This window comes from Pleuronectes platessa, chromosome 3, assembly GCF_947347685.1.
Source record: "Pleuronectes platessa chromosome 3, fPlePla1.1, whole genome shotgun sequence".
NCBI classification, from domain to species: domain Eukaryota; kingdom Metazoa; phylum Chordata; class Actinopteri; order Pleuronectiformes; family Pleuronectidae; genus Pleuronectes; species Pleuronectes platessa.
The window spans coordinates 15435653-15449130 of record NC_070628.1 but is presented as its reverse complement, the minus strand read 5'-3'; the positions used below and the strand labels follow the sequence as shown (position 1 = coordinate 15449130).

Sequence of the window (13478 nt, the reverse complement as noted above, 5' to 3'; positions counted from 1 at the left end):
GACGCCACTGCTTATCAGCAGGGTAACAGACGTGCTGTAGCAAGATGTGACGGCGTCGGTTAGAAGACTCTATCAAAGTGAGCATAGCACAAGAGGACATGCCAAAACAGCTCGCCGTGCAAACAAGCAGACGCAACAGAAACATGCAGAGAGGGAAGCAAAAGACTGGCTACAGGAGAGCAAATCAGAGATAAGTGTGAGTACTGTCACACAGACCCTACAACACTGTGAGGAATCATTCTATCACAGCTTCACTGCAAATACTGTGTAATGTGTCCGTCTTAAATCCTGCAGTAATATCCCAGGACAGAGATTAAAAACTCTTCATCTCCCTAATGAGAATCTTTTTATCCTTTTATGAGGTCATTCAGGATATAATGGCTCAGTGGTTTCCAGACTTAATGGTTTGTGGCCAGTTTAAGTGGCTGTAGCTAATGACAATATGTGAAAGAGTCACAGTTTTAGTCAGTGGATACATTTCACTTGCTTATCATGGAGATTAAATGGTAAAACATGATCTTAGTGGCTGTTCAATTTAAGCAATTTTAGAAAAAGTACAAATTGTAGGGAACCATTGCTGTGTTGTTTTTATGTTATTACACATTAATATATCTAACTCCATTTACTAAAGCACTATTCTTTGGTACAATTTTGACTTTGACTTTTTTTTACAGATATAGTTATAGTTACCTTTTATAAAACTTTTCATAAAAAATGCTAAGATTATAAAATGTTGCGCGTCTTTAAATATTACACGATTGGTGGCAATCCATTTTGGTTTGTGAGATGTTAGTATTTCCTCTAAACATTTCAGATTATTCAAAAAGGTTATAGTCTCACATATTTCATGATCAGAGAAAGGTCGAGAGAAAAGAGTGAATTTGTGCAGCAGAACTTAGTTTTTCTTCTTTTCTTCCACACAAAGAATCCGAAGACTCTTTAGGGAAGGAGAAGGAAACACTTTCCTCATAATATAAAAACTAACTAAAGCTAATTCCACCTCAAACAGCTGCAACAGTAAAAGGAGGCATTATCAACGACATAATAATGAAGAAGTAAAACATAAGAAAAATCCAATGAGATTTACTTGTCGTAAAGGAAATTTATCTAAACCACACAGTATCTGCTGTTAACATTTATACTGGCTGTCCCTTGACACACAAACATAGCACACGTGCTGTTATTAGATAACACATTGCACACTGCCCATATACATGTAATGTATATCATATTATTGTAGGAGTGGGAGCCCTAACCCTCAGCAGTTCAAATGTACAGGGTAAATTCATTAGGAGCAGAGTCACTGACTCGTACATCAGGGTAAAACAAAGAGTTTCTTCACTTTTAATACTCTAGGTACATTTAGCTGATAATACATGCAGGACTTTAACATGTATTGGAGCCGGGATCAAATACATAAAATTCTTAATGTAAGAAAAAGTTGAAGCGTGTTGTTCTGAGAAAGGGAGCAGAAACCTTATTGTCTGTGTGCTTCAGTAAAAGATTCACATCTACTGCTCATACATGAACACTTTGAATAATGGCTCCAGATCAAACCAGGCCGTATTTCACCTGATCTTAAAGATCCTCTGTAAGTAGTCCTGTGTGGCTGTTTTTAGAAGAGGTCCCTTTGAGGAACTGTTTTACTGCGCGTGCGCGCTGCATCTCCCCACTCCCTCTCCTCTTGTCGCCGTGGTAACGGAGGAGGGGGGCTTACGGGAGGAGAGGGACCGGAGCAGACTCTTCACCGCAGCTCCTCCGGTTTTCTCCGGTTACACCTCGTTATTCGCGGGAGTCGCAGCAGCATCTGCTCGGTCGGTGAAGAAGCAGAAGCAGCTCGTCCTCACCTCCAGCACATTTCTACCGTCGGTTGACCGGGGGTCGGTGAGTGTGACGTCTTTACGTGCCGAGCCCACCGCCGCAGCTAGCAGCTAACGTGGGGCTGCTGCTGCTGCTAGCGGCTGTTACACAGCATGGCTGCGCGGAGACAATGGGGTCGACAGGCTGGGATGGAGACAACCCAGTGTTTTCTAGCATAATACAAACAAGCTGCTGAGGAGCGTCTGCTATGAGGGAAACAGGTTCAGCAGAGCACCAGCAGCTGGAGTCCGCCTCAGCCCTCTTGGTCTCTGCAGTGCAAAATGAACGATGCTCTAATTCTGTCCATGTGTGAATGTGCATGTGAAGCAGGGAGGGATTAGAAAGTGTAAAATAAGGTGAGGTCAGACAGATGTAAATGTGCTAAGCATGGCTGCAGCTAATGTTTATTCTCATGATCAACAAATCATTTCCCCCATTGATTGTTGATCAGGTCTATAAAACAGAAAATCCCCATCATAATATCCCTGAGCAGCTTAAATGTCTTGTTTTGTCCAGTCGACTGTCCAAACCTCCAGTCTATGGTCCAAACCCTTAAATATACAGTTTGATTTATAAGACTGAATGCAACACAGAGATTTATCACGTCGGAGTAATCAAGTTATTGACGTTTTTAACTTAACATGTGAGGTAAACAAGGCCTCACGGAGACTGACACATAGCAGAGCGCAGACTGTACCTCCACCGAGGGCCCAGAGATATCACGTTCACCGTGATCAGTCCTCTAGACCTGACTGATTCTCTCCTTCAAGATCCATGAATTATTCCCTGGGAGATTGGGGGAAAATGCATCTCACCATGTTAAAGAAAGGGATGTGCAGATCTGCGACTAAATGGAATGGGCTCTCTCTTGGCCCATGTCCCATCCCTCCACCAATTTATATGGAAATCCATTCCGTAGTTTTTGTGTAACCCTGCTGACAAACAAATGGACAGGGGCAAAGACATATCCTCATTGGTGGAGGTTATTATCAAAACAGTTGCTCGTGGACTTACCATAATTCAATGTTGCAGCTCTAGTGTCAAGACTGTCGAGACTAATAGTTGCTCTTTGTAACACACTTTTCTCTTAAACAAATGTATTTTTGTGGTCATTTTGCATCTATTTTTGGTTGTATTGTGTCTCTTTGTAGACGTATTATGTCTCTTTGTGTCTGTTGTTGTTTTGAGTCTATATTGGTTGTATTGTGTCTGTTTGTGGGTGTATAATGCCTCTTTGCAGTTATTTTTTTCTCCTTTTTGTTGTTTTGTGTCTTGTGTTTTGAGTCTCTTTTGGTTGTATTGTGTTCCTTTGTGGTCGTACCCTGTCTGTTTATGGTTGTATCCTTTCTCTTTGTGGTTCTTTTGAGTCTCTGTGGGTGTATCCTGCCTCTTTGTGTTTGTATCCTGCCTCTTTGTGAGTCTTTTTCAGTTGTATAGTGTCTGTCTGTTGTGCATCTTACTGTGGGCTGTTGATGTGACTTTCCAACAAGACGTATTTCCCAGTCCCTTCATATGGGGGCGGTGCACTGAGCGGAGCTGAAGGTCTGCTGTAGTGAATCAAAGTGACAGCCATTTCTTCAGGACTGTGGCTGGGCTGCAGTGACTTGGAGCGTGGCAGCAGGCTGCTCTCTGTGTAGAGCCTGGAGGGCCGAGGCTATCCACAACCTGCCTCATCCTCACGTCTGTTCCTGTTACCATCTGTCTGCACCGCTTGCTTCACTTGAAGAGCTGATTTAGAAAAAAAAATGCTGTGGTGTCAAACAGGAGTGTCAGAATCTTCTCAGAGCAGTTGACTTCATATGAGAACAGTAACAGTGGCTGAACAAGTATCTGCTGATTGAATATTTGATTAATAGACAAATTGTTGCAGCTCTACTGATCACAGTCGGAAGAAGTTACAATGAACTGACCTACATTGGATTTTAGAGGACGATACTGAGATAAAAAAAAAATCGTACAATGATATATTGACTGATTTGTTTCATGAAACCTCTTCAAGTATTTTCATACAGGCTTTTTAAACTGTGACTAAGATATAGTCTTATCACACAATTGCAGTGAAACTTGTAATTGCTCTTTGTAGGACAGATTATATAATGCTGAAAGTTAATAATTATCTCTATCTATAATGAAAGCATATTGTATATAATCCTTATGCACTGTGCAAGCACGGTGAGGAGATATAATTGATCTACGTCAGATGTGTTAAATGTTTTGTTGTTTATCAAGTGTTGCCATTCTGTGCCGGTACAGCAGAGTTTAAAACTACAACCTTCACTCATAAGCAAATATTAGTCTTTATACTTAAAAGCAATGTATCGGTTGATACTTAAAAGAAGTATGGGATTAGATTACTAAAATCAGGATCTTCACCAATTTCTTTATCCAGTTATGTACAAAAGTTCAACAGTATCTGTTTTTAGAAACAAGGAATATACATGAGTAAACGTGTATTATTGTAATAATAAGCCAGCTGCAACAACCCACTTCTCGAATGTAGAGCGTAAAAGGAGGAGAGGCTTCAGCCGCTCTTCTGACCTACTTCTACTAATGAAGCAGATTTTTCTGGTCATGAGAAAGTCCTATTATCGTCTTCTCTATTTTCTCCATAGACATGTCAGACGTGGTTCCTCCAGAAGTGAGACCTAAACCTGCCGTCCCTGCCAAGCCCCCAAATGTGGGGGCTCCTTCCCCCTCCAGCCCCTTCCCACCCCAGGGGCTGGGCATCGGAGGAGGCGTGGGCGTCCCTGCTCCCCTTCCAAGTGGTATTCCAGTTCCCATCGGGAGTCATGGCCCCGTAGCCAGTCATGTTATTGGTCATAGCGTGGGCCACGATGCGGCCAATAGAGGGGGTCACGCTGCAGCGCACAGTGGAGGTCATGGCCACACTGGCTCCCACAGCTCTGGTGGGGGGTCCACACTGCTGGGATACATTGGTATCGACACCATCATTGAGCAGATGAGGAAGAAAACCATGAAGACAGGATTTGACTTCAACATCATGATGGTTGGTAAGTCACAGTGGGATTTGTCTCGCGATCTTGTTCTTGGTGGAAAGAAAAGAAAGAAAAATAAGTTCTTCCTTTACACCTGCACTGTTTCACGTCTCATTTTCTCTCACCTGTGGGGCCCTCCCTCTCGTCTCAGGTAACAGCGGTCTGGGAAAGTCGACTCTTGTCAACACCTTATTCAAGTCCCAGGTGAGCAGGAGGAGCGCAGGATGGTCCCGTGATGACAAGATCCCCAAAACTGTGGAGATAAAATCAGTGTCTCATGGTGAGTAAACGGGGGGGAGAGAGAGAGAGAGAGAGAGAGAGAGAGAGAGATTCACAACATTTGTGTGTTTGTGTGTGGAGAGTTGTGTTAACATATTCCAATACGTTTATCTTGTCAAATTTGTAAACATGTCATAGAATCTGTTTACATGTGCTGAGATTTGCAAAAGCATATAGGAATCTGTAATGAGGTTTAAAGTGTATAGGCTAAGTGAAATGTTACCAAGGGGCATACGTGAGCGTTCCCCTGAATTTCTTGTATCTTGTAGGGGGGTCCTTGGTTGAGTAAAAACGGAGAACCTCTACATAAAGACATGGCTGTCGACATCCGCTGTGATTTATAGCATTCGGTTGAGTGAAATTACGAATATTGACATTCTGTAGCGTTATTTGTTCAAACTCCATCATGACTAATGATAGATTTTACTCAGCTGTCAGTACAGATTGTTCTTGGACCTACCGATTGGATTGCTGACAGCTTTGACTTGATGTAAATGAATCAGTCCTGGGAGTCACACAGAACCCATCGTGTGTATTCACACATACAGTAAACTATAGGTGCATCAGAAAGTCTTTTAATGACCTTTATTTAATTTACATTTGGAAATGGTCTCTTCTGGCTCCGATTTTCCTCACCTACTTTCTCAGACTGGAGACTTTAACCCAGCAAGTCTACGTTTGTCAATCTGTTCCATTAAAATAGGGCTTTTTAAATGAAAAACACATTCAGCAGTTGGTAAAAGGAGGCGCACCTTATCTCCATTATGCAAATAGAGGCTAGTTTCACAAAGAAATTAGAGATTGGTTTGTAGATTTAAGCTTTGTTAGTTTGTCTTGTCTTATACAAGTTGGACATTTTCATAATGGGGAAGATTTAAAGCCTGAAGCGTTGACAGTTTATTGAGAATGGTGTGAGGAATCACGATTGTTGAACACACGACACACAAAAATTCTTCCATGAAACACGAGCTTCCTGCTGGAATAAACAGAGCCAAGCAGCAGCACTCAAAGTCCAGGGTTCTTAACTAGCCGCCATTGTTTAGTAATCCATTTTAAAGCTATTGTGTGTCACATTTTTCGACAGTGGCCCCCCCTCCCCCTATGCAACACTTTGGCATACAGCTTTGTACGACATTTAAGATATCAGCTGGTGACTGTTCTCTGTGTCACACAGTGTTGTGCTTATCATGACATCTGGGACTGCTAATGTGGCAGATCTGGCATTCCAGTTGGGAGAGATTTAACAAATTTAACAATAAGGGGGCGGGACTGTGAATCTAGAATAGAACCCCCCCCCCCCCCCCCAGGGTCAAGACAATGGTGGTGGTTGATGGAATAGAGAGAACACTGAAGATCTGAATGGGACGATGACTGGACTGGCTGATTTGGTTTGTGGCGAAAATCTGATCTAATTAACAAAAGCACATAGAGTGAGCTGACCAGAATAAAGCCAGGTGATCGAGACAGAGAATTGTGAATAAATGAGTAATAGAGGAGACTCACGCTGTTGGCGTAATTAACATACAGTATGTCCTTTATGATTTATCTGATTTGATCTGCATTTGTTTGTTTGTTTTATCTGTGTTTCAAGGACTGATATTTATGACTGTGTGACCTTTGGTTTGGATCCAAAATATGGTTTCATAAGGGGACCGTTGGGCCTTGGCAGAGTGAGCAGTGCTCTGAGTGCCTTTCTAGTTTTTCACTGTGTGGAAGTGTCCAATATCAAATACACATTAAATACAGATGTGTTTTCTTTTTGTTACAGTTATTGAGGAGGGTGGTGTGAAGATGAAGCTGACTCTCGTTGACACTCCAGGCTTTGGGGACCAAATCAACAACGACAACTGGTGGGTTCTCAAACTCCTGGATCAATAAAGCCTCAGAAATATCATCATTATTAACTTATTACATTACTATTTTTCTGTTTACATCTTTCAAAACTTTATTTTTAGTTCAATTTCCCCAAAACGACTTTCTTAACCAACCTTTATGTCCCACGCTCACTTGTTTCTCATGTATCTGAAGCTGGGAGCCCATTTCCAAATACATCAATGAGCAGTATGAGAAGTTCCTGAAGGAGGAAGTGAACATCACCAGGAAAAAACGCATACCCGACTTCAGGGTGCACTGCTGTCTCTACTTCATCTCCCCAACTGGACACTCGTGAGTCGAATAATCTTAATGTCAGAGCTAGAGATGAGTAGACTAGAGATTCCACACACGCACACACACCCATTTACTTGAATGCCCAAAAGCCTGATGTCACGTCTTTGTATTAGAGACAACACACACCTCTATGTCTCCTCTGAACACTTTACAATTAGATGTGGCTGACAACTGTTAAATTGCTTTTTAATGGATAAACGGATACAGTCTGTTGTGAGTTACGGCCGCTGTATCTGATCCCTCTTAGCCAGGGGTAATCGAGACAGACAGGAGGTTTTGTGTGCTGTCAAACTAGAACTGCGATATAACCTTTCTGGAGTTATAAGCCCCACTCTTCCAAAGCATCCATGCTGTAAATCTTTTGTAATTGCTACAAGACCAGGGAAAGGTATGAGACATGTCAAATAAAATGGGCCTCCGTCTGCTATTTGTTACCCTGCGTTCAAGCTCTAGAGGAGAAACGGGGGGGGGGGGGGGTTCATAAATCTACCTGCTAACTCACTTCCCTGTCTCCTCTATCATCTCTCTCTTAGTCTTCGGCAGCTAGACCTGGAGTTCATGAAGCGCTTGAGTCACTCGGTCAACATTATCCCCGTCATCGCCAAAGCAGACACGATGACCATTGAGGAGCGACAGGAATTCAAACAGCGGGTGAGTTCCATCGAAGATTGTCCCACTATAGCTAGATGGTAATAATTCAGCTTATTGCAGGGAAACTAGATTCAGTGTAAACTTCCTCTGATGAGTAAACCACAAAAGTCCAGAAAATGTTTCCATTACTTTGTTTAACCAGAAAACTGTCAAGGTTTTCTTGGTCTTAGTCTTTACAGCTTCTTTAATCAATGTATGAAGCAAAAATGTACAATATATTAACAATAGCTCTAATGACAATATACAATATGAAATGAGCAGCTACAGAGAATAACCACCTATGGCTACAGTTTCCCTCAGCTCTACAGAGCTACTATTAACTCCTTTTTTTAATTCTACAGGTCAAGACTAAAACCAATTTCAGATTAGAGTGAAGATTAGATTACATTTTTTCAGTTAACTAGAAAAATGAATCCATTTGAATGCTAATGTTACTCTGCAGCCACTGGATGTGTAAATAAGCCTCGGTTTGTTCATCATATTGACTTAACAAGGTTGATTATATTTCAATGCTGTGTTTTCACTGCCCTCAAGTGTCCAAAAATATAATTTAATGCAAGTTAATAAACAGTTTAATTGATCTTTATATTAAATGTTGGTTTTGTCTATGTACAAAATATCAACAGATATCAGCTTATTGTATTAATTAATTCTGAGTTATCAGTATCAAAATGGATTTGTACAGGTGTCAGATGAAGATAATAATAATAATAATAATAATAATAACTTTTTTAATTGAGCCGCTTCTAGAACCTGATTCTGTTACAAGTGCTTTACAAAGAATGGGAACTTAAAATAACAAGTGAACAAAATATCAACTAAACCAACTAATACAACATTTGCAATCGAAGACAAATAGCGATAAAGCACATAAAACAGTTGAAAGTAAAGGGATGAGGATTAAGATTTTTTTGCGTTGTGTCTTTCTCTAGGTAAGAAAGGAGTTGGAGATGAGTGGGATTGAGTTTTACCCCCAGAAAGAGTTTGATGAGGACATGGAGGACAAGAGCGACAATGACAAGATCAGAGTAAGTGGTTCTGTTGGTTCTTCTTCTCTCTCTCAGCCGCATGCCCTGCTTCCTCTGAACATAATGTCAGGGCTGTGGGAAATGTTGTGCGTCTGTTTCATTTCATGAACCTTGTGCGACTCTCTTCAGCCCAATGAACAGTGTTGAACGTCTGTCCACAGGAGGCGATGCCCTTTGCTGTGGTCGGCAGTGACAAAGAATATCAAGTGAATGGCAAACGGGTTCTGGGAAGGAAGACAGCATGGGGAATCGTGGAAGGTGGGTGACGTGGAAGAAGTCCCATACAGTCATGATATTGTTTATCTGAGGTAAAACACGTGAAATAAGATATGATATTTGATTCCACGTCTTTTTGTTGTTGTTGCAGTTGAAAATCCCAACCATTGTGAGTTTGCTCAGATGAGAGATTTCCTGATCAGGTAAGAAAAAGTGTTTTAAGTGGTAAGTATTGAAATCTCAAATTAAATCGGTAAACCGGAAGAAATGAGCAAATTAGAAGCTATGACATTTAATTAGGATTTGACTGATACATTGATCTTTTTTCTTCTTCCTAAATGTCAATCATTCCTTAGATGACCACATAATTTATAGCTATAAATTAATTTTGAAAACATAACGTATAGTTGTTGGCTTGTGAGAGGGTATGAATTATATATTTGACCCTTTTACAAATTCCCTTGGTTCATATTATTTCCTAAATCCAGATCTTCTTTTGGAGTTGAATTTCAGCACTGTAATAAACTATAAACTATATTTAAAAAACACATTAACACAGATGCCTCTCTGGTCCAAATAGATCAAAACTAGTAACATGCTCCCTCTGTGTTTATGTATTTCTTTCTCTCAGGTCCCACCTCCAGGATCTGAAGGAGGTCACCCATAACATCCACTATGAAACTTACCGCGCCAAGAGACTGAACGAGAATGGAGGTCTTCACCCCATCACCTCTAACGGCACCCAAGAAAGCAACCTGTAGTCAGTCAGGGGAAGAGTTAAGGCAGAGTGAAAATTATGTTGTGCAATGAAGCTCATAGATGAAGCCACTGAATAATATCCTCACATAGATTAGTGTCACTTAATTAGTTTTTTCTCCAAACTTCCAAACCATCAATTTACTCCTGAAACATATCCAAACCCTTCAGCTCGATTTCAGAGTCATTCCCCCAGAATATTTGAATGAAATGTGATTCCCACACAGAGATTTAGTGCCATTATAAAGAGGAACATTTTATCTACTGCCAAAGTATTTTCACTCATCATTGTCTGGGTAACATGAGCTTAGAAAGTGCCACTTTATTGTGTGTATAAGAGGCTTATTTTTATGTTTTTGTGTTGTGAAGCAAATGATGTCTAAATTCAGACACATGATCTACTTTGCTCTCAATATGAAAAATCATAATTCCTGTGTAGCCAGTTGACTCTATACTTAGGTGTTTTTTCAATCCTCATTTAGCCACTGCTCATTTGAAGAAACCCTGCGGCTCTGTTGTCATGACGACTTAACAAACGTTGCAAGCTCGGCTCCTTCTGTATTCAGATGGGTTTTCTCTAATCAATGTTTCCCCGTGCTGTTGGATTTTATCATTTTGAAATAGTTTGTGCAGACCTGCGAAATATGACTAGAGACAGCTGGAACGAGGCCGCAGTGTGCGTGACTGAGCTCACTCCAGATTCTGTGACTCCATGATTCTCCACAATAGAGCAAAACGTGAAGAGTTTGGGACAGAGGAGTCGTCAAATGCATTTATGCTGTGTTCACCTGGATTATTTGGTGATTTGTTTTAACACTGATGATTGAGAATAATTATACAACGAATCAGTTGTTTTATTATTATAAAATTTTAACTTTTTAGACAGACTAGAATGAGCTATTTTATCACTTAAATGAACTACATGCACCCAGTTTTGATGTTGATTTAAAAGCCTGTTGTAGTTTCGTTAAAATTATTTTATTAATATGAATAAATAATAGCATGGCTAATAAAATTCTAATTTCACATAAAAACTCATCCAACAAGAATTGTCATATATAGTGAAAATGAATGAAAAATTGTTGCTCAATTTTATTTAAGTTTGCTGTCAAGTGCCATGCAAAGTTTTACTGAACGCAACGGGATTCTGACGCAGTCACAAGGACAGTGTTGTGCTTGGTTTGGTGTTGAGGCCAGTTTAAACTTCCTCCTGTTCACCACTTGGTGGCAGCACTCTGCCGCATAAAAGCAGTGACTGAACAGAACAACAAACGGGTTTTCAAATCCAGCTTTGATTCATGCTGATTCAACTACTTATTTTCTCTGCATTTTTTCATATATGAAACCTGATTTCATTTCCCAGTGATATTTACAGAGTTTTGGTCCTTGGTTGCTGTCCGCAAAAAACTACTATCCCTCTCCAGGTCCTTGTTTACATAAAGCTTTAAGCTTTAACCCAATGGTATGCACTCACACCGCAGGTAATAAACACGTTTACCAAATTTTCACACAACATTGACACTTTTCTGCCACGTGCAGCCTGCAGTACAGCGCAAAGGTGCCAAAACTATTCGTTATTTAATCTTTTCAATACCTATCAACGTTTTTGTTTGAAGTTGAATCTTGATTTTATACAATCATACACGTTTGTGCGATTTTGACATGAAGTGTTGTGTCTGCAACAAAAACACTGTAGTCGTCTGTGGTTTTAGTGCAGTCAAAAGTTTTCAAGCAGAAATTTGAAAGTGTTTATGTGTGCATGCGTGTATCCATGTTGCCTGTTTGCCTATACAGCCAATGTGTTCACATATCAATGCAACTTATCAACTATTTCTGAGTGTGTGACGTGTACATTAAATTGTTACATCATAAGTTTGGGCGCTGCTGTCTTAACTCGTGTAACTACACCGACGGCTCACCAGCCACATATCACCCATCCCTTTGAATCAGTAGAACCTCACAGTGCACATTTGTTCAATTACCACTTTTGTCAAAGTTGCTGCGACACATTTAGAGATAACTTCCGGTGTCACAATGAGTTATTTATACATGAATGTTTTATTGTAATTTATTCTTTATTTAATAAAAACACATATCCATGTTTCTTTGAAATAATTGTGTCATGGATTGAAAAATTATAAATTTACATTCAGTATAATACAAACATTCACATCATACCATTAAAATGATGGAATAAATATGTGTGATATTTCTCTGCAGTTATGAGAAATATTCATCTCAATTTGTCATAAATAATCAGAATTATAAACTTTTTTTGAACCATTTTTGTGTTTGTATGCAAAGAAGTAACTTTCTCTCTAGTGTCAAGGGAAATAACTCCTCAGAGATGCACCAAACTGCTTTAATGTGTAATGAAGACATATATCAACAGGTTATTGTGGGTAAACAGCTCATAGCTGCCTGGATGCAGAAATATCCTATAAAATGTCATATATAAAAATAAAGATTCTAGTTGTTTTAATTGGATGCACTCCACTGGCTTGTTGTGGAGTGATAACATGATAGTCCATGTTTTTATAACAAAGAGGGTGATTATTATTTGACCTCATCACTGCTTTCCAATGAGGTAGAATTGGGGGGGGGGGGGGGGGGGGGATTTTAGGAAAGATCTTCAAGTGAGTTATAGGGGATTTTTTTGATTTGACACTGGTATAGCGGCACAGACAGGGTTTTTTCACGCCTGTCTGTGTGTGTGTTTGTGTCTGTGCGTGTGAGTGTGTGTGTGTGTGTGTGTGTGTGTGTGCACAAAATAACTCAATGCATTGATGGAATTTCACCAAACTTGATGGGAAAATTACTTGGGAGGGTGTCTCTCGATGATTAACCTTTGAACCTGAACAGTCTATCTAAGTGATATAATTAGAAAGTAAAAAAGAAGTAATGAAAACATGCATGTCTATATAACTATAGACATGGACCAAAGCATTTATGGATCGACAAATAATTAATGATCATATTGTAAATATGATTTCATCAGGATGTCACAACTTTACAAACACTAACATTAAAGACAAAATCTACAGCTTATTTAGTTTAACCAACCATCCTTCATCATATGGTATAAATTATGTTATTATGAAATTTAATGTTTCATAAGAGCTAGCATTGCCTGGTGGGTATGAAGTGTGTACAGAGGCGCTGCATTACCCCCTCTGATGTTTGTCATTACTTTTGTGCTATTATAGTTTCTTTTGTGGTGTTCCACAGGGTTCCATCTTTGGACCGATACATCTTTTCCCATATACAGTTGCAATCAGAAATATTCAACCCCCCAAAGATTTTAAGGATTTATCAATTAAAGTTGACAGAATCTTGCTCTTTGAGCAAGATTCTGCTTCGGATGACTTCTTTATGAGTTGAGTGATACAGAAAATCAACACGGAAAATGCATGATGTAGTATTTGTGTGTAGCAGTATATTTTGTTAAGATAGCCATGTCACAATTATTCAACCCCTATATAATATTGTTGTTTTTAAAGCTGTCTGACAGTTTTTTTTGTCC

General features: G+C 39.8%; 1 protein-coding gene across 2 annotated transcripts; it reads left to right on the top strand.

The window, feature by feature from the left end:
• septin3 (septin 3) lies at nucleotides 1–11827 on the top strand. 2 transcript variants are annotated; one of them, XM_053418944.1, is made up of 10 exons: nucleotides 1–196; nucleotides 4473–4871; nucleotides 5008–5136; nucleotides 6904–6985; nucleotides 7164–7301; nucleotides 7838–7955; nucleotides 8888–8983; nucleotides 9145–9241; nucleotides 9351–9402; nucleotides 9831–11827. In XM_053418944.1, the coding sequence occupies exons 2-10, from the start codon at nucleotides 4475–4477 to the stop codon at nucleotides 9958–9960; spliced, it is 1239 nt and encodes a 412-aa protein (XP_053274919.1). In that variant the 5' UTR covers nucleotides 1–196; nucleotides 4473–4474; the 3' UTR covers nucleotides 9961–11827. The 2 variants fall into 2 exon arrangements, with proteins under 2 accessions (XP_053274919.1, XP_053274920.1); XM_053418945.1 differs by lacking the exon at nucleotides 1–196 and adding an exon at nucleotides 1712–1884.
• Nucleotides 11828–13478: the final 1651 nt, after the last annotated feature.